Genomic DNA, 23,963 nt, shown 5'->3' on the forward strand with positions numbered 1-23,963 from the left:
CTCTCCCTCTCTGTCTCCCGCAAGCTTTTGAAAACAGGGCGATCCCTGGATGCTGGACCAAACGACGGCCGAGCAGAGGCCCGGCGGACGCCCCGGGGCGGGTGCCCCCCACGCCTGGCGAGCAGCTCCGGCGCGGCACTCGGCGAGCCCCGGCAGCTGCCCCGAGGGGATGGGCCTGGTCCGGACCGTCGGGTCAGGCCCCGTAGGTCGGCTGCGGCCCTTTCTCAAGATTATACGCAGAGTTGTTCCCTCTGAACCCCAGCTCTGGCCTCTTCATAGGTTTTTCCCCCCCGCGAGCCGAGGGCTGGGCGCCGTGGGCGCCGCTCCTCCTTCCCGACCCCACCCGCCCCGCCGGGGCCGTCCCCGCGCCCCCCGCACTGCGCCGGGGAGCCCGGGGCGCGTCAGCTAGGACCTAACACTGTTCACTACCGAAATACGAGGCCATAGGACTCTGACAGGCGGCGCGGCCGGCTGGGCGCTTGTCCCGAAGCCATTGGAAGCATTGAAAGGGCCGCGCTCGCCCTCGCCACGCAGCCAGCGCGCCTGCCGCCGGGCACCCCTTTTCTTTCAAGAACAGCCTTAATCATCCCACTTTGATTTCTGTGTATACCTCATCCGCACCGGGGGGTGGGGGGGGGGGGCACGGGGCGTCGTCAGGGGGGGTCCTTTTTTCCTCGGTTTCTTTGGGTTCATTTTCTTTTGGTTTCGGGGTTTTATTTTTCTAAAGTTTATACCAAATCCTCTTCCCTCTTTGCTTTGTGCGATGAGTTAGCACACGGGCTGTCGTCTGTAGAAGCAATAGAGTGCAGGAGGCTACAAAAGAGCACAAATCCCGTGGAACAAGATCAGGAGAGCTTTGCCTCCGGCAGTATCCTTCCTTTTACTGTGCAATCCAAGTCCTTCTCAAGCCATTTTGCGGGGACGGCCGGCGCAGCGGCCGGCGGCCAAAGCCCACTCGCCCTGCCAGGAGGGGATTCCCAGGGGGGGAGGCAGCCCGAGGAGGGGGCTCGCCCGCGCCCCGCCGCCTCCCCGCGCTGGCAGCGCCCCGCCGACACCCCCGTGGCGTGGGGCAGCCGCCCGCTCCCCCGCCTGATGTTCTATGCAACGAAATAACACGACTCCAGAACAAGACCTGTGAATAGCTAATCAGTTCAATGTCGCGCCTAAGGGTTCCATCGCAAAGCGTGCCGCCGAGCGACCCGAGAACTATTCAGTACCGACCACCCGTGCGTATGAATTCGTGGCATGTTCGACCCACGGAGGGCCACTTTGCCAAAGGGCAGCCCTAGCGCCCGTGACCGTCTGTCCCGTCCTAGAGCATGGCTTGCTACTTCTCTGCACGGTTCCACCCGCCTTTCAGTGCTTGCTGTTCTTTGCCTGGACTTTTCTTTTTTTCTTCTCCATCAGTCCATCGCTGTACTGAAAGCTCTTAGCAGATTTATGCACTTGTGATCGAGGACCCGGCTGCCGCGGGAAGCCCACGCTTTGTGGCGGATCCCTGGCCGGGAGCTCTGCCGGTCGGTGCCCAGGGCTGGGGGCAGGCCGGCGGCTGTGGCACGGGGGAGGAGAGCCCCGGCCCCGCCCTCCGCCTCCGCCTCTCCCGGCCCGTGACAAGTGCAGAGCCCGGGGGCGCCTCCCGCGGGCCGCCGGCCCCGCCGCTCCCCGCGCTGTAAATACTTGTACAGTGTGTCAACCGCACGCGGGACCGAGACCCCCGCCGGGGCCAGTGTCGCCGCCCGAGCACATCCGCCACCTTGCCTTCGTGCCTGCCAGGAGCGGGAGCGCGCAGCCCCCGCAGGGCCGGGCCCCCAGCCCCAGGTGTGGCGATCTGCTGGACAGGGCGGGGGGACGGGGCGTGCAAAGAGCGAGGGCCGAGCGCGGCTGGGCGCCCTTTCCAGCGGTAAGTGCGATGCCGGGTGCGCTCCCTCTGAACATTGTGACGGTGTGCGTGTCTGCTGTGCTCTGTGCCACCCGTAGTGACCCCGTACCGTGCCGTACCGTGCCGTACCGTGCCGTACCACCCCCGCCGCTGTGTCGTGACTCCCTCCCAGAAGCTGCCCCCTCACCAGGTGTTTCTGTGGGAACAGAATAAAAAGGACTTGACACAAACCACGGACTGGCCCAGATTCTTGCCTGCCTGCAGTGTGGGGGACGGGGGATCGGGACCCCTGCCGTGGTGGGGGTAGCTGGAATGGATCTGGTTGTCACCAAGCACTGTTGAGCTCTACCACTCACAGCTGGGCTGCAGGGATAGGGGGTCCCTGTGGGCATCAAGGACCCGATCTCACCTGCCTGGCCAGGCTGCTGGCTCTGGTGGGCTCCCAAGGGCCCAATCCCCGTTGGCAGAGCTGCTGCGGGCGCCAATGACTCAATCCCACCCCCCTGAGCAGGCTGCTCAGTCCCGTGGGCCCCCGATGGCCCGATACCCCCCAGCCAGGCTGCGGGGCTGGGATCCCTGTGCCTCTCGAGTCCGATCCACCCGGTCCTGCGCATAGAGCCCCTGTTCTGCAACCACCCGGTGGGCAAACCACCCCGGGACGATCCAGAGGCTGCGGGGCTGTTGCCTTCTATACCAAGGCAGGCGACCTGGTTCTGAGGTACAGCTCGACAGCCCACTCTCCAGGGCCGTTCGGGCCAATGACACACGCAGACACCAATGTGGTGGACGGTCAAAAGGCGTTTATTACTTCTTCTCGTGGGGTCTTATAGTCTAAGGGGTCTCTACGTCAAAAAGGGGTTTGTCTTTCTTATCTATGGTTAGTAGGGAATGGAAAAGTACTGGGTAAGGAGTGGAAAGTTACTGGCTTCAGTGGGGCAACATTCCTACTGTTAGTGGGGCCACATTCCTATGTTAATTTCTTATCTATGAGTAACTGAGGGTCTTATCTATGGGGAACAGAAGGTCCTATCTATGGGGAACAGAGGGTCCTGCCTTTCCGTAACATCGCGACAATCTTCCGCAGCGCCTCTCCCTGACTACCACACGGGGCCGCGGTCTGTCCCCCGGCTGCCGCCTCAGAGGGCCCCGGGGGCGATCGGCGGCAGGGGACGGCCGCCGGGACGCGTCGGGGGTACCGGGGACTGTCCTGCATGCGGCTGCAGCGCCGCCCGCGCCCACCGGGGGGCGCCTCAAAGCGGGAGGTGCCCCGAGCACCGCAGCCAATGGGAGGTGCCGCAGGCCTGAGGCCCCGCCCCATCCCGGAAGTGCCGAGCCTGGCCCCGCCCCCCGTCGCGAGGACATGGAGCCGCCGGTGAGGGAATGGGGGGAGTGACGTCAGAGCCCCGGGACCCTCCCCCGCTGCCCCCCCCGTCCGTCCCCCGGGATCCCGTCCCGCAGCGCCCCCGCGCCCCCCGACCCCGCTGCTCCGCCGGCTCTCCGGCTCGGCACCACCCCCGTACCCTTCCACTTCCTCCATAGACTCCAACTGCTGCAGCACCCTCCTAGGCTCCTTTGCACCCCAGGACCTGCACTCAGGATCCTGGTGGTCACGGGTACCCCCGCAACTGTCCCAGTGCCCTCCTGGTCCCGGCTATGTACCCCAGGATCTGCTCTCCAGTGCCTTCCTGGTCCCTGGTGCCCCAGTAGTGTCCTGGCTCTGCACCCCCGGTATTGCCCCAGTCCTGCGCTGTTCTCCTCCCCCATGTTCTCCTCCTCTTCAAGCGCTGCCCCCAGTACCCCCCAAAATCCCCCCCGTCTATACTGGAGCCCCATTAAGTGCCCCTGTGCCCCGTTACTCCCCGGTCCGGCCCCCCTCCCCTCCAGCCGCGGCGTGTCCCGCAGGTACAGCCACGTGCGGAGGAGCTGTCGGAGCTGTACCGAGAGCTGAGCCAGCACCCGGGGCTCAGCACCGCCTGCCTCGGCCCCGACCTCACCACCCAGTACGGGGGCAAGTACTGCAGCCTCTACACCGGTACGGGGATGGGGAGGACTGGGAGGGAAAGAGGAGTCCGGGGAGTCCTTGCCTGGCTGGTAGTGATGCAGCTGGTGCCTCACCCTGCTCCCCGCAGAGTGGTCACAGCGGGACCTGGCGAGGGCTGAGAACATCAAGTTCTGCCGTCAGTATCTCATCTTCCACGATGGAGCCTCCATTGTCTACTCGGGGCCCGCTGGCACCTGCTCTGAGATCAAGGACGAGTAAGTCCCATCCTGCCCCTCACACGTCCTGGGGGAAGCAGTAAGTGGGGGCTGGTGGGCACTCACCCACTCACCCTCAGGCTGCTGAGCCGGGAGTCCCCCAGTGGGATGCTGAAGGCCGTCCTGCGCAAGGTCCCTGCCAAGGAGAAGGAGAAAGAGAAGCAGTTCCTGGAGGTAAGGAGGGTTCTGAGGGAAAATGGATATTTATTCACTGGGGTTCGGGGCTGGAACCACACCGTGTCTTGGCACCTGGTGATGCCCTGGCATCTCTGCCCCCAGGTCTGGGATCAGAACCGGAAGGTGAAAAGCATCGACCTGACAGCGCTGGACAAGCATGGCAGCGTCTACGATGATGGTGAGGGGCTGGGGGATGCCGGGGAATGTGGGTTTTCAGGGGGCAGGGTGGCCAGTGCTGACCTGCCCCCGCAGACCAGTTTGGGTGCCTTGCCTGGTCTCACTCGGAGACCCACCTGCTCTATGTGGCGGAGAAGAAGCGTCCCAAGGCTGAGTCCTTCTTCCAGAGCAAAGCCCCCGAGCTGGGCACCTCTGATGAGGACACAGGGCACCCCAAGAAGGAGGATGCACCCATCAAGGTGGGGTCCCCCCACCCTGGGTCAGCTGGGGGCTGGCTGTGTGGCTGTGGGGCTGACCAGACTGTGCCACAGGGCGAGCAGTTCGTGTACCACGAGGACTGGGGAGAGACGCTGAGCACCCGCAGTGTGCCCGTCCTCTGCGTCCTGGACATCGAGGGCAACAGCATCTCGGTGCTGGAGGGCATCCCAGAGCACCTCTCTCCCGGCCAGGTCAGGATGGGGAGCTGCAGGGAACCAGAGAAGGGAGGTTTCAGGAGCCAGCAGCATTTTGTGTTGAGTATCTCCCCTCTCCCCACAGGCTTTCTGGTCACCTGAGGACACCGGCGTGGTGTTCGTGGGCTGGTGGCACGACCCCTTCCGCCTGGGGCTGCGGTACTGCACGAACCGCCGGTGAGTCCCTGCAGGGCACCCCACAGCCCAGCCCTGCTGGTGGGCCCTGCAGGGCACCAACCCCACAGCCTGGCCCCCTGACCCCACTGTGACACCCCTCTGTGCTGGCAGGTCAGCGCTCTTCTACGTGGACCTGACAGGGGGGAGATGCGGTAAGCAGTGTATGCCCCAATCCTGCTGGTGCCCTGGCTCCCCTGCCACCCCTCACCATCCCCTCGTGCCCACGCAGAGCTGCTCTCTGAGGACACCAAGGCTGTGTGGTCACCACGACTCAGCCCCGATGGCTGCCGCATCGTCTACCTGGAAAACAATGTCCTGGGCCCCCACCAGCAGTGCAGCCAGCTCCGCATGGTGAGCAGCACCAGGGGGACACTGGCAGGCACCAAGGAGGTGCCAGGGTGCCCATGCTGGGGTGGGGCTGGCAGGAGGGCAGCAATGTCCCCTCCTTGGGCTGCAGTGGGGGCAGGCAGGCTGAGACCCTCCAAAACTTGCCCAATGTCTCCTGCAGTACGACTGGTACACCAAACACACCAGCACGGTGCTGGAGGTTGTGCCACGGCAAGCATGGGGTGAGTACAGCTCTGGGGGTGTTGGGGGAGACTCAGGGGGATGCTGAGTACCAGCACTCTGATCACAGGTGCCTTCCCGGGAATCTACTGTGGCGCGCTGCCAGGGATGTGCTGGGCGGCCGACAGCCGCAGGATCCTGCTGGACACGGCCCAGCGCAGCCAGCAGGTGAGGGGGTGCTGGGGGACACAGGGGGGGCCTGGCTGGGTCAGGGCTCCACTGAACTCTGCTCTCCTGCCCCTAGGATGTGTTCGTGGTGGACACGGCAACAGGCACCACAACTTCGCTGACAGCTGGTGAGTGACAGGCCAATGGGGCCATGTGGTGCCAGGGGTGGGGAGAGGGTCACACCTGCAGGTCTGACCCCCTCCTCCCCAGATTCTCCCCAGGGAAGCTGGTCTGTCCTCACCATTGACCGGGACCTCTTGGTGGCCAGGTTTTCCACCCCTAGCTGCCCCCCCATGTTGGTAAAGTCATGTCCCCAGTGCCCACCAGCTCCTTGGCATGGGCACTGAGCCCTCTCCCCCATGCCCACCAGCCCTTTGGCACAGGCACTGACTCCTCTCCCTGCACAGAAAGTGGCAGTCCTGCCCGCTGCTGGCCATGAGGCACAGACACAGTGGATCTGCCTGCAGGATGCCCCCCCCATGCCTGGCATCAGCTGGGGCATCCGCACCCTGCAGCCCACACCAGAGCAGGAGCATCCCCAGTACAGTGAGTGCCTGAGGTGGGGTCAGGCTGTGCTCCACCATCCTCACTGCTCCCTGACACCCCCTCCCTGCCTCCACAGGGGGCCTGGACTTCGATGCCATCCTGATGCGCCCAAGCAAGGGTCCCGCTGGCCAGAAGCCCCCCTTGGTCGTGATGCCCCATGGTAAGAGCTTGTCCCCATCCCACTGTACCCCAGCCAGGCAGTGTCACCCCCCTTTTGCTTTTGCCGTTTGCAGGTGGTCCTCACTCCGTCTTCACGGCCGGGTGGATGCTGTACCCGGCGGCGCTGTGCCGTGCGGGCTTTGCTGTGCTGCTGGGTGAGTGACACCAGGGCTCTGGTGGCACAGCACCCATGGAGGGGCAGGGTGGGGGCATGAAGGAGGAAGGGCTCTGACACTGCTCCCCACACAGTGAATTACCGTGGCTCACTGGGCTTTGGCCAGGACAGCGTGGCCTCCCTGCCAGGCAACGTGGGCACGCAGGACGTACGCGATGTGCAGGTATGGCCTGGCACATGGTCCTGGGGCACTGTGTGCTCCTGCAGGTGCCCTGAGAAGGGAAAGTGGGGCTGCCTGCTCAGTGGGTGTTCCCCATGGTGGCAGCTCTGTGTGGAGCGGGTGCTACAGGAGGAGATGCTGGATGCTACCCGGGTGGCACTGGTCGGTGGCTCGCATGGGGGCTTCCTGGCGTGCCACCTCATCGGGCAGTTCCCTGACACCTACCGTGCCTGCGTGGTCCGCAACCCCGTGGTGAACATCGCCTCCATGGTGGCCACCACCGACATCCCGGACTGGTGAGTACTGCTACCCCAGCTTCCCAGGCTCCTTGCCATCCCAGCCACACATGTGCCCCCAACTCTCTTGCCCGCAGGTGCCTGACAGAGACAGGGCTGCCCTACAAACCTGATGCTCTGCCAGACCCAGCCCAGTGGACAGAGATGCTGCACAAGTCACCCATACGCTATGCTGACCAGGTATGTCACTGTCCCCATCCCCATCCCTGTCCCCAACAGCAGTGCCACTGCTGAGGCTGTGCTGCTCCTGCAGGTCCGTGCACCCGTGCTGCTGATGCTGGGGGAGGATGACCGGCGTGTGCCCCCCAAGCAGGGTCTGGAGTATTACCGTGCCCTCAAGGTCCGGGGGGTGCCCACACGGTGAGTGGGGTGCTGAGGGCTTGAGCTGTGGCGTGCAGACACAGCACTAATCCCTGTTTCACCTCTAGGCTGCTCTGGTACCCAGGGAACAACCATGCGCTGGCTGGTGTCGAAGCCGAAGCTGATGGCTTTATGAACATGGCGCTGTGGCTGCTCAAGCACCTGCAGTGCTAAGGCTGCTGACCCCTGCTGCTGACCCTCAATAAACGATGTAGTTCAGCACCCCAGTGTCTCTAGTGGTTGTGCTGGTACCGGTGTCATTTCCACTCCCAGAGCTCCAGGGGCTGGTGGCCACTGGACCTTTCAGCTGCCCGGGTGTGCGGTTGTGCCATGGGGATGTGTTGGGCCATGGGAAGGGTGACCCCGGCCTGGCCATGGAGGGAGCGGCCGGAGGGCTGGCACCGGCCGGGCGCTGCCGCCGGGCTCCTCCCGCCTGCTTTGGCAGCCGTCCCAGTGCGGGCGGCAGGCCCGGCCCGGCAGAGAACAGCCCCATGGCCACAGCGACCGAGAAGGGTGTGGAGGTGGGCAGGGGGCTCAGGGGCGTGTGGGTGGGCACAGCCCCGCTTCAGGCGGGGGGCATGGACAGGGGGGTGAGCTTACCGCCGTCCAGCACGTCCCTTCCCTCATCCAGGCGGCCCACGGCCCCGCTGCCTGCTACCGGGAGCTGAGCCGGTTCCCTGCCGTCACCCGTGCCGCCCTCAGGGCCGCGGCTGGGGGCCAGACCTTCCAGCTCTACACCGGTGAGTGGCGGACCCGGCCGCTCCCGCGCCTTTGTGCCGGTCGGTGTGAGCGGGCGCTGACGGTCCCGTCCCTCAGAGTGCAGCCGCCCCGACCTGGCCCGCCGGCGGCTCCTGTGCTTCGGCCGCCACTACAGCCTGCAGCGCACAGCCGGCCGCCAGGGCCTCGCCGTCAGCCGGACCGCGCTCAGCGCTGAGATCCACAACCAGTAGGGCACGGGCGGGTGCGGGCTGGGGCGCTGTGTCTGTGCCGCGGCCGCTGCCCACAGCGCACGGCCCGCCGCAGCCGCCGTCCCTCCCGCCCTCAGGCTCCTCAGCCAGGACTCGCCCACGGGCCAGCGCCGCGCCGCGCTCAAACGCTGCCCGCCGCAGGGCCGCGAGCTGCTGGAGGTAACGCGGCTGTGCCGGCCCCTCACGGGGCGGGCCGGGTGCCGGTGCAGGGCGGTGGGCACCGTGTACACCGTGTGCCGCCCGTCCCCCAGGTGTGGGACGGCGGGGGATGCAGCCACAGCGTGGATCTCACGGCGCTGGGGAAGCATGGGGACGTCTACACGGAGGGTAGGGCCTCTTCCCCGCGGTTCCCGCCCACAGCAGGGCTGAATTGGTGTGGCCAGCAGCCCTGGTGGCTACCTGGTGCCCAGTTGTGCCTGTACCAGGCTGGGCTTTGGCACTCCTTTGCCATGCCAGGGCCTTTTGCCTGCCTGGCCTGGTCGCACTCGGAGACACGGCTCCTCTATGTGGCTGAGAAGAGCCGGCCCAAACCGCAGCCCCCCTGCCCCTGGGATGTGCCTGGAGCAGCCTGGCCAGCAGCAGAGGATGAGGATGAGGAGGTAGGTGCCCCATGAGTGTGTTCAGTGCACCCCCAAGCATGCCATGCGCACTGTGAACATGGCACAAGCCCCTTGGGCACACCAGGCACCCCCTGAACGTGCTGTGCACCCCGTGAGTGTGCCGTACATCCCATGAGCGTGTCATGGACAGAGCTGCGTGCCTGGGGGCACCGGCCGTGGGGCTGATGGGTCTGTGCCACAGGGCAAGCAGTTTGTGTACCACGAGGACTGGGGGGAGGCCCTGAGCACACGCAGCATGCCAGTCCTCTGCGTCCTGGACCTGCAGGGCCTCAGCCTGTCAGTGCTGGAGGGAATCCCAGAGCACCTCTCCCCTGGCCAGGTCAGGATGGGGTGCAGGGAACGTCCAGGGGACCCAGCCTGGGGCTGTGGGATGAGCCTGACTGTCACACAGGCCCTGTGGTCCCCGGATGACCGTGGTGTGGTGTTCGTGGGCTGGTGGCACAAGCCCTTCCGCCTGGGGCTGAACGCCTGCTCCAACAGGAGGTGGGTCCCAGCCAGCAACCAGCACCGTGCCAGGATGTCCATGCAGTGTCAGCACAGTGGGGGTCCAACCTGACCCACTTTTTCCTCCCAGGTCAGGGATTTTCTACTTGGACCTTGTCAGTGGGTGCTGCGGTGAGTGCTGGGGTGCTGGGGGGGTGCCTGGGCATCCCTGGGATGCTGACCCCTTGGTGCCCACAGAGCTGCTGTCAGCAGAGGAGGGTTCTGTCTGCTCCCCCCGGCTGAGCCCTGATGGCCAGCGCCTGCTCTACCTGGAGGGGGCTGTGGGGGGGCCCCACCGGCAGTGTCTGCGCCTGCGCATGGTGAGTTGGGCACCAGGCACGGCTGTGCCACCTTGTGCTGCCAGCACAGTGCCCAGGTGTCACAGCCTCTCGCAGTGCCTGGCTGGGGTGGGGGTGTCCCCAAGCCTCCCTGCTGCCTCAGTTTCCCCTGGCATGGGTCCATCCCTGAACACTAGCTCTCCCCAGCTCACCTGGCAGACAAGGCAGACAGTGACAGTGCTCGACGTGGTTCAGGAGCCCACGGAGGGTGAGCACGGCATGGTGGGCAGAGCTGGGTTCTGATGGGGGGCTGGTGCCACTCCCTGCCAGGTGCCCATGACCTTGCCCCACTTGCAGCCTTTGCCGGGCTCTACACGGAGGTGCTGCCCCCACGGTGCTGGGCAGCTGACAGCCGGCGAGCCGTGCTGGGCACCCCTCAGCGCAGCCGCACGGTGAGTGCAGGGCATGGCAGGGCAGGGACGTGACCACACAGCCCATGGTGACACCACTGCCTGTGCTCTGCATCTCCACAGGACCTGCTGCTCGTGGATACCGAGGCGTGCACTGTCACCAACCTCACAGCAGGTACAAGGTACCGGCCACCCGTGGTGCTCTAGTGAGCAGCTGTGGTCACCAACACGTGTTCTGTCCCCAGGGTCATCTGAAGGGTGTTGGGAGCTACTCACTCTCCAGTGGGACCTGCTGGTGGCCACCTGCTCAGCCCCCCACCACCCCCCCAGCCTGGTGAGCAGTGCCCTGGCACCATGTGGCACAGTGGGATATGGCACAGCAATGTGCAGCCAGACACAGCACAGTGTGGCACACGTGCCATGGTGTGGTGTGGCATAGGGAGGCACAGTGTGGTGTGGCACAGCCAGATCCAATATATCACAGCCTTGCCACGGCACAGCCCCAGTGTCATCCATTGCCTGTGCCCAGGTGGTGGCCGTGCTGCCACCAGCAGGCCAGGAGCTGCCCCTTGGCTGGGTGCCAGTGGAGGAGACCCCAACCGTTCCTGGTGTCACCTGGAAGACCCTGACGATCCAGCCACCCTGCAGCGAGCAAGGTCCTGATGTACAGGGTGAGCCCCTGTACAGGGTGCCCCTGCTGCACCTTGGTGCTGCCTGGGTGCCAGGAACCCTTGGGAGTGGTGGGGGGCAGGATGCTGGGTGCCCAGGGTGGTGGCTGCTGAATGGGACCCTTTCCCTGGCACAGATACCCAGGCTTTTGAGGCCCTGCTGCTGAGCCCCTCAGATGGCACACCACCGCACCCCCTTGTTGTGTGCCCCCATGGTGAGTGTGGGGACAGTGGGGACACCCTGGCAGTGCTGGTGGCAGCCCAGGTGATGCCCATGCTGGCCCCAGGTGGCCCCCATGCTGTCTTCGATGCCCGCTGGCGTCCGAGCATGGCTGCGCTGTGCCAGCTGGGCTTCGCCGTGCTCCTGGGTGAGTGCTGTGGGGCTCGGGGACATGTGGCCCTGTGTCCCAGTGAGACATGGCACCCACGGACCTGTCTCCTCAGTGAACTATCGTGGCTCCCTGGGCTTCGGCCAGGCCAGCATCAGCTCCCTGCTTTCCCGTGTGGGTGAGCAGGATGTGGCAGACACCCAGGTGAGGGGTGCTGGGCTGAGGGTGCTGGGAGGATGCTGCTGGGAGGATGCTGCTGTTTGGGTGCCAATGGTGGGTGCCCCACGGGTGCAGCTGGCAGTGGAGCAGGCGCTGCACAGAGAGCCCCTGGACCCACACCGCCTGGCTCTGCTGGCTGGCTCCCACGGAGCCTTCATCGCCCTCCACCTCCTCACCTGTGAGCCTGAGCGTTACCAAGCCTGTGCCCTGCGCAGCCCTGTCTCCAACCTGCCCGCACTGCTGGGCACCTCTGACATCCCTGACTGGTGAGTGCTACCCCCATCCTGTGCTGTGCCATGCCATGTCCCTGTGATACCTACTGGTGTCTCTGTGCTGCAGGCGCTACACCTCCCTGGGGCTGCCCTACTCCTTTGAGCGAGTGCCATGTGCTGAGGACGTGGCCACCATGCTACTGCGCTCACCCATCGCCCAGGCAGCCCAGGTAGGGCAGGGTGAGGATGGGTGTGGGGTGCCAGGTGCGGGGTGCCAGGTGTGTGGGGTGTCAGGCACCCACTGAGGGCAGTGCTGCAGGTGCAGACACCGGTGTTGCTGTGCGTGGGTGCCCGGGACCGGCGCGTCAGCCCCACACAGGCGCTGGAGCTGTACCGGGTGCTGCGGGTCAGGGGTGTGCCAGCACGGTGAGTGGGGTGCAGGTGGGAGCTGGGAGGGAGCTCTGGGGTGCTGGATGGGCATCTTCCCATCCTGCCCCTCCCCACAGGCTGCTGTGGTACCCAGAGGGTGGCCATGCACTGGCTGGTGTGGAGACGGAGGCCGATGTCTTCAAGAACTGTGCCCACTGGTTCCTCCAGCACCTGGGGCAGCCCAGGCGGGATGAGACAGGCTGGCACAGCTCCTAGTGCCCACAGTGGTCCTGGTCAGCCCCGGGGTGACTGCTGGCCCTGGGGAGCACACCAGCACCAGAGGCAGATGGAGTGAGTGCAGCCAGGGGCAGGGATGTGGGCTGGAGTTTGGTGTTAAATAAAAGTGACACCGTGTGCAGTGCCGACCCCTGTGGCCAAGGGCGTGCCTTTATTGTGCAGTGGCAGCTGTGCCAGGCTGGGAATGCCACCTCAGCCCATCTTCATCACCTTGTAGATCCAGTCAACATAGAGGGAAACACGGATGAAGAGGGCGGGCAGGTCAGTGCGGGCACACACACGGGAGGGGGTGATCACCCCCTCCAGCACCCAGCAGTTAGCGGTGAGGCAAGCCAGTGGTCCGCCATAATCGCCCTGTGGCACGAAGAGAGTGGTGTCACCCTGGTGCCACCACCTTCCCTCACCCAGGGCTGGGTGTCCCCAGCCCAGCTCACCTCGCAGGCGCCCACACCGGCACGCAGGGGGGCAGTGCACAGCTCGCTCTCCTTGAGGCGCCCCCGCAGTGCCCTGTCGCACTCGCCGTGGGCCAGCACTGGCAGCCGTGCCACGTTCAGCACGCTGCTGTCCCCCGTGCCTGCGGGCAGAGAGCGCGGGGCAGCGGGCACGGGAGACAGGGAGCACCGTGTGTGCAGGGATACAGGGCAATGGCACGGGCAGGGGATGCTGTGGGCAGGGAGTGCATGGACAGGAGGATGGCATGGCAGTAATGTCATTGCAGGGGGATGTGGAAGGGAGATAATGTGGAAGAGGGATGCTATGGACAGGGTGATAGCAGGGGCAAGAGATGCTGTAGGCAGGGGGATGGAATGGGCAGGAAAACACCATGGAAGGGAGATGCTGTGAGCAGGGGTATGCGAGGGATGTGGGGCTTGCTGCAGGCAGGGGATACTTCAAGCAAGGGATGCTGTGAGCAGGGACATGCCATAGACATGGATGCTGCAGGCAGAGGGGATGGAATGGCTTTGGCAGGGGCTGTATTGAACAGGGAATCCCCAGCAGGGGCTGCCTGTGGCAGGTACCTCTGGTTTCCCCCCAGCCGGCGATCTCGCAGACAGTGCCCACAGGCACAACATAGCGCTCGGGGGGCAGGCAGATCAGGGCCACACGCCTGGTCAGAGCAGCTGGCCTGTGGCAAAAGGGCAGTGGGACAGTGCCAGCCTGGCCAGCAGTGGAGCATGGCAGAGGCCAAGGCACAGGCACTCACCTTGCTAGCTTCAGCATCACCAGCTGGGACTCAGAGGGGCCGCAGACAATCCGCACGATGGGGATGGTCTGTTGGTCAGGATCCCCAGGGCCAGGGTCCTTGAAGAGCGTCCCCAGCTGCACCTCATAGCCCGTCAGGTCGGCATCACTGTGGGACAGGGACATGAGGGCACAGGGGGGTCCCACCACCCCACGCCCCAGCCCAGCCTTACCAGGAGAAGAAGCACTGGCGTGTGCTGATCACCCACTGCTCCTTCACCAGGGATCCCCCGCAGAAGTGCACACCCTCCCTGTGGGGACAGGGGGTGAGCTCTGGGGGGACACTGAGTACATGGCAGCGCACGTGGGACACCCCCTCACCGGTTGCGGATGCTGACAGTCCAGGGCGAGTTGCCAGGCTGGCCACCAACGATGCGCCCCTTCTGCTGCAGCCTCTCCTCCCGCTGGCCACACTGCTCAAATGTCACTGTGTCTGTGGGCAGGGTGGGCATCAGCTGGGGCTGTACCACCAGCACCCACCCCAGCGTGCCCACCCAGGACCCGTGGGGCGCCACCTGTATTCTCCATGATGGAGGGCACCGTGCTGCCAGCTGCGGAGAGAAAACAGAGGGTAGCACTGACACAGGATTCAGCCACCCTGAGGGGACCAAGACTACCCTGTGTGTGGCCAGGGTCCCCTCTAGCTCTGCAGGGATGTGGGCAGGGGCTCACAACAGGGCTTGATGGCACAATAATCAAAGGGGGTACGGGGGTCCATGGTGTAGCACCAGGGGCCATGGCTGTCATCATCAGGGTTGCGGCAGTAGTTCTCCTCCAGGTGTGCCTCAGGGTGGGTGGCAGGTGAGATCCTGCCAGGAGGCAGTCACCATCACTGTCACCATCCCCATCCTCATCTCCAACCCCACCCCAATCCCATCTCCATCCCCATCCGTGTACCCACCACCCCCCCTCACACACTCACTGGGGCACGTGGGGTGTCTGGACAGCCCAGGGCTGGCAGGTGATTCCCTTGCGGGTCTTGCTGACGTGGCCGTGGTAGTGCTTGCCGTGGCCGTGGTAGCACTCTGGAGACAGGCAGGGACAGCTGGCACCCCTCACACGGGCACAGGGTTGGGCACCCAGGGACAGGTGCCTGGGGTGGCTCACCTTGGGCATCCTGCTCGTCAGGGCAGCGGCGGATGTGGAAGCAGAAGGCGATGCGGACAGTGGGGCGGGAGGTGAAGCACCACGGTGCCTCTGATCCATCGGGGTTGCGGCAGTAGTTCTCCTGCAGGTCCCTGGAGGAGGGGGCACATGGCTGTCCCCTCTCAATCCCACACTCATGGGTGCTGCCCAGCACCACCCTCCTGGGGTGCACAGCCATCCCCTTACTTGCACGGGTACTTCTCGGGCACGAAGTGGTGCTTATGGGGCACCTGGGAGTCCCAGCGCTGGCAGGGGATCCCCGACACGGTGACATTCACTCTGCCACGGTAGCCTTCACCCTTGCCCCTGAAGCAGCCAGTGGTGATGTTGACAGGCCGTGGGCGTTTTTCTGCTTGTGTGGCCAGAGAGAGGGGCACAGTAGCAGGGTCAGGAGTGGCACCAGGACCCTGTGCACGATGCTGGTGGGGACTTACTGCAGACGCGGATGCGGCAGTACTCGCGCTCCCGCTCAGGGTCGGTGGTGTAGCACCAGGGCCGCTCGGAGCTGTCAGGGTTGCGACAGTAGTTGTCATCTAGCCCCTTGTCAGGGTACCTGGGCCAGAGACAGGGAGCAGCAGTTGGGGTGGCACCATCTCCCCAGCACATGGCACTCGAGGGCAATGCACAGCTGGGGACTGGGGGCCAGTACTTGTTGGGGTGGTAGGGGTGTTTGTGTGGGTGCTGCAGGTCCCAGCGCTGGCACTCCGTCCCTGATTCAGTGTGGTCCACGGTGCCACGGTAATCCTCCCCATTGCAGGTCATGCAGACAGCTGCCAACAACTGCAGGGCTCAGTGTGGGGGAAACACAGAGCACAGGGAGATCCTGGGATGTGAAACTCACCATCCTCACACTTCTTTATGCCACAGCTCTGGTGCCGGACATTGGGATCAACAGTGTAACACCATGGGCCCCGCTTGTCCCGGTCAGGGTTTCGGCAGTAATTCTCCTCCAGCCCATTGCGAGGGGATGGCAGAAACCTGCTGGCAGCAGAGTGGGTAGGAGGGCTGACAGGAATCCTTTGCCCTGGAGCAGGCACAGCAAGGATGATGCTCTACCCCTGTCAGTGCCATTGCCCCCAAGCTGTCCCCATTGCTCCCGTGCTATCCCACACTGCTCCCACCCCATTCCCCATTGCCCCATGCTGCCCAGGGTAGGTGCCACGGGACAGCCAGGGACACGGGGGCACCTGTGATCATGTGGTGTTGTGGCTTGCCAATGCTGGCAGCGCAGCCCCTTCTCCGTCATGGCCCGTGTGCTGCGGTAGCTGGAGCCATCGCCCACGATGCAGTCCCGCAGGTAGTCTGAGCAGAGCCAGGCACCTCTTCAGAGCCCCAGGCACATGGGCAATGAGGAGTCCTGTGCCGAGTGGCCTGTGCCCAGTCTGAGGTGTCCCCATGCCCACCCATGGCACCAGCCCACCTTTCTTCTGGTACAGGTCATAGCGGATGTTCTTCTGCAGCTGGATGCGGGGTGAGTGCTGGGTCCAGGGCAGCAGCTGGCACAACTTGCTCTGCTGGTCATGGTGGAAAGCCCTGGGAGGCACAGCAGGAGTCTGGCATGGCACCGTGTGAAGCCAGGGCCAGCAGGACCTGGGTCACACACGTGAGCACCCAGTGTCCAAGTGCAGTGACCCGGTGTTGTGGCCCGTGCACTCCCACCTGCCCTGGGGTGGCACCGTGTCCTGCTCACCGGCAAGCCAGGCTGGTAGCACAGCGCTGGGCACACTGCTCCGCAGTGCCCTGCTCCGGCAGCGGTGGCGGTGAGTCCACAGGCGCTGCCAGCAGCTCGGTGGCTCGCAGGCGCTGGAAGTCATTGAGGGGTGAGCGGTGGCCTGGGGAATGTGGCAGGAGCTCAGCGTGCCCATGGGGGCACAGCATGAGCACCGGCGCCCTGTGGAGTGTTGGATCCCCGCCCCATGGAGCAGGATATCTCTGTCCCACAGAACATGGGACCCGTGTCCCATGGAGGAGGGGAACTGTCCTACGTACTATGGGATCCATGGAATATGGAGCAGGGGATCCCTGTCCTATGTCCTGACCCATGTGCCCTGGAGCAGGAGGGTCCCTGCCCTACATCACCCGCTGCTTCCGGCACCGCCGTGGGACAGGGCATGGCCTGCAGGCTCCCGGCCCGGCCGCCGGCCCTGCCTTGGGCCCCGCACTGCCCCGCGCCCTCCAGCCCCTCGGCGACCCAGCCTGGGGCCCTACCTGAGCCCAGAGCCGCGGCCAGGGCGAACAGGACCCCCAGCACGGGCTGCATGGCGGCGGCCGCGCGTCCCGGGGCCGCTGGAGCTCCGGGACGGCCCCGAGCAAATATTTGCGGCCAGGCTCGGGGCCAGGCGGGCCCGGGGTCACCCCGCAGCGGGCACGCGTGGGGCGGGGCGGGGCCAAGGGCGGCGGGGCGGGGCCTGAGCGGCGGGGCGGGGCCAGGCGGGCCCGGGGTCACCCCGGGGCGGGCACGTGCAGGGCGGGGCGGGGCCTGAGCGGCGGGGCGGGTTCTGGCGGGGCCGGGGTCACCCCGCGGCGGACCCGCCAGGGGCGTGGGTGGGGCCTGGGCGCAGGGGGCGGGCCCGGAGCAGCGGGGACGGGTCCTGCGCCAGTGAGGCGGGGCCTGGGGACGGGGTGGGGCCCTGGAGGCGGGGCAGGGGCGGGGTTGTGCGACGGGCCCCACGGGAGCGGGCGGGCTCTGGGGCGGGGCTCTGGGGCGGGGCGTGGCCGCACGGGGCAGCTTGGTGGGGCGGGGCGTGGGGGGGGGGGGCGCGGCCGGCGCTGTAGCCGGGCGCCGATTGGCCGCGGCGCGCTCGTGCCGCCGGTTGCCAGGCGCCGCGCGCGCGCGCCGGCCCCGCCCCCGGGTACGTGCCCGCGCGGGGTCGCGCTCGCGCCGCGCCGCCCGCTCGGTGCGTCGGGGCCGCGGAGCCGGCGGGAGCGGGGCCGGGCCCGGCGTGCACGGTGAGAGCGGGGACGGAGGAACCGCCACCGGTCGGAGCGGGGCTGCGGCGGCACCTGCCGGGCCGCCCTGCCCTTGGCGGCGGGGAGCGGGGCTGGCGGCGGCGGCGCGGCCTGGGCAGAGGCGCGGCGGGCCCGGGCCTGGCGGAGAGCGGGCGGCGGGGTGGCTTTCCCGGCGCGGCGCCGCCTCAGCCCAGCGCGCCCTCCGCGGCCTGCGGGACCGGCCCCGTGCCGCCTTCCCCCCGGGCCGCGCTCCCTCCGCGCCGCTTTCCCGCCGCCGCCCTCGGCCCTGGGTGGGCGCCGCGCCCGGGAGTGCTCGGCGGGGCCGGCGGGAGGCGGAGCGGGCCCGGGGCTTCAAGCGGCTGGGGCGGCCCGGGCTCTAGCGGGTGAGTCTCGGGCCTTCGCCGGGAGCGGCCCAGGTGCTGTCGGTGGCGGCAGGCGGCTCCGGTTGTGACAAACCCCATGTGGGCGTCCCGGGCTCTCCCCGCTCACCGGGACCGGCCCGGCGCCGTGGGAGCACAGGTGGGTGCCCGGTAGTGGCGGAGCTGTGCGTTCCTCAGGGAGCGGCGGCTGTCCCGGGCAGCGGGGCCCTGTGGGGCTCCCTGGGCCCCGCCGCTTCCCGGGGCTGACCTTGGCTCCGGGCACCGCGAGCGTGACTAACGGCGGCGGCTGTTCCGGGAGGCACAGAGCCACAGGCTGACTTTATCTGCACTCCCCGGGGCAGGTGACTAAAGGCACGTTAGTGGTCCTACCGCCCAAAAAGGTCTAAATGGCAAATATTACTCAGATATTACTTGTGACTTCCCTGGTTCCTTGGAAGCAACAGGCTGCAAAGTGGCTCACACAAGTTTCCAATGCCCATCAAGTCAACAGGCCTGGGTTTACTGAGTTTTGCCACAGGTTTGAAGTTGGCAAATGCGTGTTTTTGGAGTGTAACTGGGTCCTGTTGCTCTGGGGAAGGTGTGGGCAGGGGGATGTAGGACCTGGCTGTAGGGATCGCTGTCACTCCCTGAGGTGTATCTCCCTTGGTCCTGGAGCTTTGGGCTCCTAGGCTTGGGAAAACACCACTGGCATTCACCTGTCCAAAATGAAATTAAAATCTGGTTTTTGTGTAAAAAAAAAACCCAAGAATTTGCCTGTTTTCTCTTAGCCCTTCCAAGCAGGAGCTTATTTCTACCACCCATTTCTGTTACAGGGTTGACTGCTAATGCCTCTTGCCTTGTGAGTACTGTTCTTAACAAAACTTGCTGTTTAACTTTCCAAATGGAGTGCTGTCTGGTTCCACCTTTAGCTTTACAGATTCCTTTCGTCACTTTAGGAGTTTCTAATTCTTAGGTTTTTCTCACACAGTCTCTGCTGCTATACCAAGCATCCAAAACCACTTATTCATTCTTCCCAATGCTTGTCATTGCACTCTTCTCTCCTAAATATAGGGTAGTATGCCAACAGAAGGAGCTTGAGAGCAGGCTGAAGTGCTGGGAACACCACTGTTTACTCAGAGGAGTAATCAGCAAAGCCTGGCTGATTCCAGGTCGCACTGACTCCTCGCTGCAGTTCAGGCTCACTTCTCTGGGAGCTGGCACAAATGCTCCAATAACTGGGAGATGTTGCTGACAGCACCTGCTGGCTCAGGCATACCCATTTCTATAAGCATTGTGTAAATAGAGTTGTAAATTCTGCTTGATTGTTGGCATCACACCTGGAGAATCAGTATGAATTATGGTGGTGATAGCAGTAAGGTGTTCTGCTCTCACTCTGTACCAGTAGGTTTTGTATGTATGGGATTTGTTGGCCTCAAGCACTTGTCTGCTGTTGGAAACACTGGTACTTGTTGGTAACTTACCCACTCTGCTCTCCTCGTGTCCCAGCCTGGAGTGCTGAGCTGGCTGCTCTCAGGAGGGAAGGAGGGTGTGTGACAGGCAGAGTGGGGGCAAAGGAGGGTGTGGGACCCACAGAGTGGGAGTCATTGCCAGCCCCAGCCGTGCAGCTCCTGGTCAGAGCTGGCCCAGCGCTCTGGGCATGGTTTGTGTTCCATGGGTGGCTGCTCTGGAGGAATTCTGGCTGCCTGTCCTGGGCAGAGCCATGCTCTGACTGTGAGGGGATGGTGTTGGAGGGAGTCCTGCTGCGTCCTGGCTTGTGTGAGCGTGCCAGCAGACAGGCCTGGGAGTGCTCTGGGGCTCTGCACTGAGGGGGAAGAGAACTGTGTGGTTGCAGCAGCCAGATCCTGGGCAAGTTTCGTGCTTTGGTGTCTGCAGCACAGCTGTGAGGTGCAGTGCGTTGTCAGCTTAGCAGAGAAGGTGTGATGGTTCTGCCCTGGCAGGAGTGGTGCTGCTCACCAGTAGGAATGGTGTCTCCTTGCCTTTTCCATGTTCCTTGGAGAGACAGTGAGACAAATTGTCCTGGAGAGATATCTCCAAGGGTGCTGTGTCAGTCTGGGGAGGAATTCCAGCTGATGGAATAAAGATCTGCCTTTACTCTCCCGTTCAGACTCTATCTGAAAAGTTTTGTGGAGATGATTTTGGGTGGTTTGTGCCTTTACTCCTGTTAGCTGAGGAATAGTACTGAGGAGTGAAGTCTAGTGATGATTAATTTGAGTGAGGAAAATGCAAACGCTGAATTCTTCTTAGGCAAACAGGGGTCATGTAAATAAATGCCTCTGGCATTCTTTGTGGTGCTTGCAGACTGTCTACCAATTACTTCTGGTCTCTTGCTGAATCAGTGGGAGGCTGTTGCTCCTTGAGCTCCGAGTACTTTGGCGGTGATTTGGGTGAAATACAAATAAACACAGTTGGATTGACCTAGTGTATCTGAGCTCTTGGTATGCTGAAAATGTTTGTTCTTAGAATGTTTGTGCAGTCTGGAGAGCTCTGTACCTTAAACCCAGTTTGCAAAGGACTGTGACCATGTTTAAGCTGTGAAAAATAAAATATCAACCCGAAGAACCTGTGCTTTTAGGGTTTGTTCTGTGAGATTGAATTTGAGCAAACTACTAAGGTGCTGCTGGATGGAAAGTTAATGTATTAACCTATGTGAACACTCTACATAGGTGCACATCCTAGTCTGGTGCCTTCTGTCTGTGTATCTCTCTCTGTTTATCTGTTGACTGAAACTGTCTCTGGTTCAGCTTTTCTGAGATAAAATTTTAGCTTGCCAGCAAGAAAGATGGTTGTGTATGTTTGATGTTACCAGATTTTTGTCAGTGGGTTTTTCATGAGCATCTGAACTGCTCTGCTGATGCAGCAGTGTCTGAAGGAGATGGTCCAAGTCCCCATGTCAGGCAGGCCCTGTCCCTGTGCAGTGCCTGAGCTGGTCACCTGGAGACCAGCAGAAAGATCCCTGGTTTGGGAGCTGTTCTGGGTCAGAGAGGAGGAGGAGATGGGGCGAGGTGAGTGGCATGGCTTTGATTGGAGCTGGGCGGGCAGCAGGGGCCTCCTGTTTTCCTGAATGCCATGTCCTGCTCAAGGTCACCTCAGTGCTGTTTTTTCAGAGCCTTGAGGCACCCTAGGAGATTCCCTGGAATCTCTGCCCATGGCAGCAGTTTCCAAATCTGGGGTCCTGTCCCTGGACAATGTTGTGGGAACCAAGAGCCAGAGGGGGCTGCAGGGCTACCCTGTGCTCCCTCATCTCCTTACTGTGGCCCTCTCCCCTGTCTGTGGAGAGCTCACAGTGGCTGCCAAACCCCCAACACAAATGGAGCTCAGCTCTGTGGCCCCTGGCTGTGTCACTGTCAGGCCATGCCAGTGGCACTGTGCTGGTCCCGGGGTGAGATAGCAGAGGGTTGTGTGGGAGGGCTGAGCTGGGTAAGCCTCACTGCCTTTGGAGCAGAGGGGTCAGACCCCAGGCATGCCATTGTGCCTGCAGTCATTTTGCTCAGTTGACCTGTTTTGTCCCTGGGTTAACTTTCTGCAGTTTAGTAACCTGGATTTTCCATGGAGGGAGCTTGTGAATCCCCAACCAGAAGGAGTTTGTCAGCAGCTCAGTGCTGCAGAGGGAAAAGCAGTGAGGTTCAGCCTGGAGGAGGAGGAGGAGGTGGGCATGGTCCCTGTGGTGGGTTAGATCAGGGCAAGTGGTCACCTCAGCCACCCTCATGGTTTGATGCTCTTAAAAGGGCCCTTCTCTTTCTCTGCTTTCAGCTGTGCCCTCTTGCCTCCTCCCAGGAGCCAGCTGTGCTGCTGAGCTAATGCATGGAGCAGTTGATTCTGCTGATTTGGTGTAAAGTTGGTGGTTTTTATCGGCTTGACCCTTTATTCCCTTTGCAAGGAAAGGGTGTTAGACCATCCTTGAAGGCAGGGAGCCATTGTATCAGCAGAGCTCTCCCTTTATAATGGTGCTCTTGGCCATAACAGATATTTACTTTCTCAGGGTTGAGTTGTCCTCCCTGTTTCACTGTCCTGCAGGTATCCTCTGGGCCTGGAGAGTGATTCTTGGTGGGATTCAAAGGACTGTGTGACTTTGACATGCAAGAGGGTGAGGCTTGGAAACTGCAATAAAAATTTTCCCAGTCCCACTGGGTTTGACTTTGTTTAGGGTTTTTCTTTAGAAAACCAGGCTCACAGCCTCATCTGACCTGTAAAAATGTATCTGAGTGAAGGTTTCCGCTCGTGCTCTCTCCTCTCTGCTCTTCTCACCTTGTGGTCTCACCACGGTGCTTTTGCCGTCACTGCAACCCCAGTAAGGATATGGTGTGTCTTTCCTGCTGTACTTTCTGAGAAGGGCTTAATTTGTAGAGGGTTTCCATGGGCAGATTCTAAAATATTTTGTGTGCTGGCTGGCTCAGAAGCCCGTTCCTGCAGTCCTTGGTGGATCCTGCTCATGGGGACCTGACAGGCAGCATTCCTGCCCTCCCTCCTCTGGGGTGGAGAGGTGGTTCCAGAGAGGCTCCAGTTCAATCTCACGTGGTTACAGGTCACAGGAGTGCTGGATGTGTGTGCTGAATTCACACGGGCTTCTCTCTTTTTTGGAACTAGACTGTGCATTTCGACTTCAGGAAGCTTAATCTTCTGTGAAGTGTGTTCCTTAAGGGTGGGGATTAGCATTCAGTAGTTTTGATGAGAGTTTCCAGTAGCAGATACGGATCATTTTATATCAGTCCCAAAGGCTAGGGATTGATTTTTGGATGAGCTTGAGTGATGGTTTGAACCAGCAGTTTTCCACTGGAGTGTTGAATCATGGCAGGTGATGTGAAAGCCTTGTGCCACTGTCACAACCTCAGATTGCAGTGTGGGGACTGTGTGCTGCTAGTCCTTGCTAGACTGGCCCTAATTGCCTCTTCCCTCTTGCCCCCAAATGGATTCTCCCATCCTCTTTGGGAATCACATCTCTTTCCAGAGCTTCCAAGATTTCCTTGTGTGCATGGCTTCTTTGGGAATTTTCAGTTTCAGCAGAGAGGGACCAAGATTCCTGTCTGTAGTGCTCAGTTATTCAGCAGTCCAGGATACTGTACAGATTCCACTTTAATCAGGGTGGAAATAGTTGGGAGTTTTTCCAGTGTGAACCTTTTTCTAAAGCAGCTCTTCAGTATTGGTCTCTAGCTGGGAGTTCCCTGTACAGCAAGAGATTTCATCAGATCTTCTCTGAGTATTGCTGAAATGTGAGGTGTGACCTTCGTGCTGTGGCACTTGGGATTCTTGCAGGAAGGCTTTACACAGGTGTGGGCTTCTAGGTGGGGAATGAGAGGCATGTTTGAGGCTGCAGAGATTCCCTGTTCATGTTCCCTAGGCTTTCTTCTCAGGTCTTGACCTCTGTGGAGTGTGAGCTCTGTGTGCTGTAGGAGCTGATTCCTGCATGACAGACCATGCATGGTGTTTCCCCACCCCAAAGGAAATATTTCTAGTGGAATTTTTATGATAGTGCCTGGGGGCCTACATTAAGGGGATAAAAGATGGTTATTCTAAAACCCTCTCTGAATTCAGCTTCATAGGATCCTACCAGGAAGCTACACAGGATCAGTGTAGCTATGTGTCTTTTTCTCTAAAAATCAGATTTCTGCCTCTTCAGGTACAGGTAAAGGCTGGCTGGAGACAAGGGTGGGACTATGCCAGTTCCAAGGGAGAATCTTCTGCCAGTATTTTTCCTAAAATTCAAAACGTCCTTTGCCTATCTTCTGAAATTCCTTGGCATCTTTCCTTTCTCCTACCATAGCAAAAGCTTTAAGACCTGTGGGAAAGTGTAATTGCAGAGGTACTGGCATCAACTGAACTTAATGGGCACAAGCAACTCGTATAATT

General features: G+C 62.4%; 5 protein-coding genes across 8 annotated transcripts in view; 4 read left to right on the top strand and 1 right to left on the bottom strand.

Annotated features, from left to right (window-relative positions):
- BSN (bassoon presynaptic cytomatrix protein) overlaps positions 1-582 on the top strand; it is an 87,451-nt gene extending 86,869 nt beyond the window's left edge. The window contains exon 12 of the mRNA XM_059480426.1: positions 25-582. The gene's annotated coding sequence lies outside the window, so the exon portion shown is untranslated. The remainder of the gene's footprint in view (positions 1-24) is intronic.
- Positions 583-2,795: 2,213 nt separating this feature from the next.
- Positions 2,796-7,771, top strand: LOC132078140 (acylamino-acid-releasing enzyme-like). 3 transcript variants are annotated; one of them, XM_059480089.1, is made up of 22 exons: positions 2,796-3,251; positions 3,782-3,911; positions 4,009-4,135; positions 4,216-4,309; positions 4,415-4,490; positions 4,565-4,728; positions 4,801-4,938; positions 5,027-5,118; positions 5,230-5,270; positions 5,348-5,469; positions 5,627-5,687; positions 5,756-5,853; positions 5,930-5,981; positions 6,064-6,152; positions 6,261-6,399; positions 6,476-6,559; positions 6,633-6,713; positions 6,808-6,896; positions 6,999-7,189; positions 7,267-7,369; positions 7,443-7,549; positions 7,618-7,771. In XM_059480089.1, the coding sequence occupies exons 1-22, from the start codon at positions 3,240-3,242 to the stop codon at positions 7,721-7,723; spliced, it is 2,196 nt and encodes a 731-aa protein (XP_059336072.1). In that variant the 5' UTR covers positions 2,796-3,239; the 3' UTR covers positions 7,724-7,771. The 3 variants fall into 3 exon arrangements, with proteins under 3 accessions (XP_059336072.1, XP_059336071.1, XP_059336073.1); XM_059480088.1 differs by having other exon boundaries at positions 3,237-3,251; positions 3,764-3,911; XM_059480090.1 differs by lacking the exon at positions 2,796-3,251 and adding an exon at positions 3,355-3,607.
- Positions 7,772-8,017: 246 nt separating this feature from the next.
- Positions 8,018-12,525, top strand: LOC132078051 (acylamino-acid-releasing enzyme-like). The gene is made up of 22 exons (XM_059479933.1): positions 8,018-8,070; positions 8,181-8,289; positions 8,366-8,495; positions 8,595-8,676; positions 8,769-8,844; positions 8,974-9,116; positions 9,319-9,456; positions 9,529-9,620; positions 9,712-9,752; positions 9,819-9,940; positions 10,106-10,166; positions 10,256-10,350; positions 10,432-10,483; positions 10,554-10,642; positions 10,838-10,979; positions 11,114-11,191; positions 11,264-11,344; positions 11,421-11,509; positions 11,600-11,790; positions 11,864-11,966; positions 12,056-12,162; positions 12,243-12,525. Exons 1-22 carry the CDS (start codon positions 8,041-8,043, stop codon positions 12,379-12,381), a joined length of 2,190 nt encoding a protein of 729 aa, XP_059335916.1. The 5' UTR covers positions 8,018-8,040; the 3' UTR covers positions 12,382-12,525.
- On the bottom strand, positions 12,520-17,147 carry MST1 (macrophage stimulating 1). The gene is made up of 18 exons (XM_059479932.1): positions 16,999-17,147; positions 16,481-16,622; positions 16,211-16,323; positions 15,978-16,092; positions 15,632-15,768; positions 15,440-15,560; positions 15,225-15,343; positions 14,977-15,139; positions 14,752-14,882; positions 14,567-14,669; positions 14,317-14,453; positions 14,160-14,195; positions 13,966-14,077; positions 13,818-13,895; positions 13,607-13,753; positions 13,422-13,528; positions 12,837-12,976; positions 12,520-12,756 (listed from the first exon to the last, which is right to left on the bottom strand). Exons 1-18 carry the CDS (start codon positions 17,048-17,050, stop codon positions 12,595-12,597), a joined length of 2,115 nt encoding a protein of 704 aa, XP_059335915.1. The 5' UTR covers positions 17,051-17,147; the 3' UTR covers positions 12,520-12,594.
- Positions 17,148-17,646: 499 nt separating this feature from the next.
- Positions 17,647-23,963, top strand: part of DAG1 (dystroglycan 1) — a 49,792-nt gene continuing 43,475 nt past the window's right edge. Inside the window, exon 1 of one of the 2 annotated variants that reach the window (XM_059479929.1) lies at positions 17,647-17,739. The gene's annotated coding sequence lies outside the window, so the exon portion shown is untranslated. Of the gene's footprint in view, positions 17,740-18,217; positions 18,259-23,963 lie in introns of those variants that run through there. The other variant, XM_059479928.1, reaches the window with a different exon arrangement.

Source organism: Ammospiza nelsoni, chromosome 11 (assembly GCF_027579445.1).
Source record: "Ammospiza nelsoni isolate bAmmNel1 chromosome 11, bAmmNel1.pri, whole genome shotgun sequence".
NCBI classification, from domain to species: Eukaryota; Metazoa; Chordata; class Aves; order Passeriformes; family Passerellidae; genus Ammospiza; species Ammospiza nelsoni.

Coding starts and splice junctions, on each gene's coding strand:
- LOC132078140 (XM_059480088.1), top strand. Junction 4,939..5,026: donor AGCACCTCTCTCCCGGCCAG/GTCAGGATGGGG, acceptor CTCTCCCCACAG/GCTTTCTGGTCACCTGAGGA. Junction 6,714..6,807: donor GGGCTTTGCTGTGCTGCTGG/GTGAGTGACACC, acceptor CTCCCCACACAG/TGAATTACCGTGGCTCACTG.
- LOC132078051 (XM_059479933.1), top strand. CDS start 8,041: ATGGCCACAGCGACCGAGAAGGGTGTGGAG. Junction 9,117..9,318: donor CAGAGGATGAGGATGAGGAG/GTAGGTGCCCCA, acceptor TCTGTGCCACAG/GGCAAGCAGTTTGTGTACCA. Junction 10,167..10,255: donor GGTTCAGGAGCCCACGGAGG/GTGAGCACGGCA, acceptor CCCCACTTGCAG/CCTTTGCCGGGCTCTACACG.
- MST1 (XM_059479932.1), bottom strand. CDS start 17,050: ATGCAGCCCGTGCTGGGGGTCCTGTTCGCCCTGGCCGCGGCTCTGGGC. Junction 16,324..16,480: donor GCTACCAGCCTGGCTTGCCG/GTGAGCAGGACA, acceptor TGTGCCTCCCAG/GGCTTTCCACCATGACCAGC. Junction 14,883..14,976: donor CCCGAGAAGTACCCGTGCAA/GTAAGGGGATGG, acceptor CCCCTCCTCCAG/GGACCTGCAGGAGAACTACT.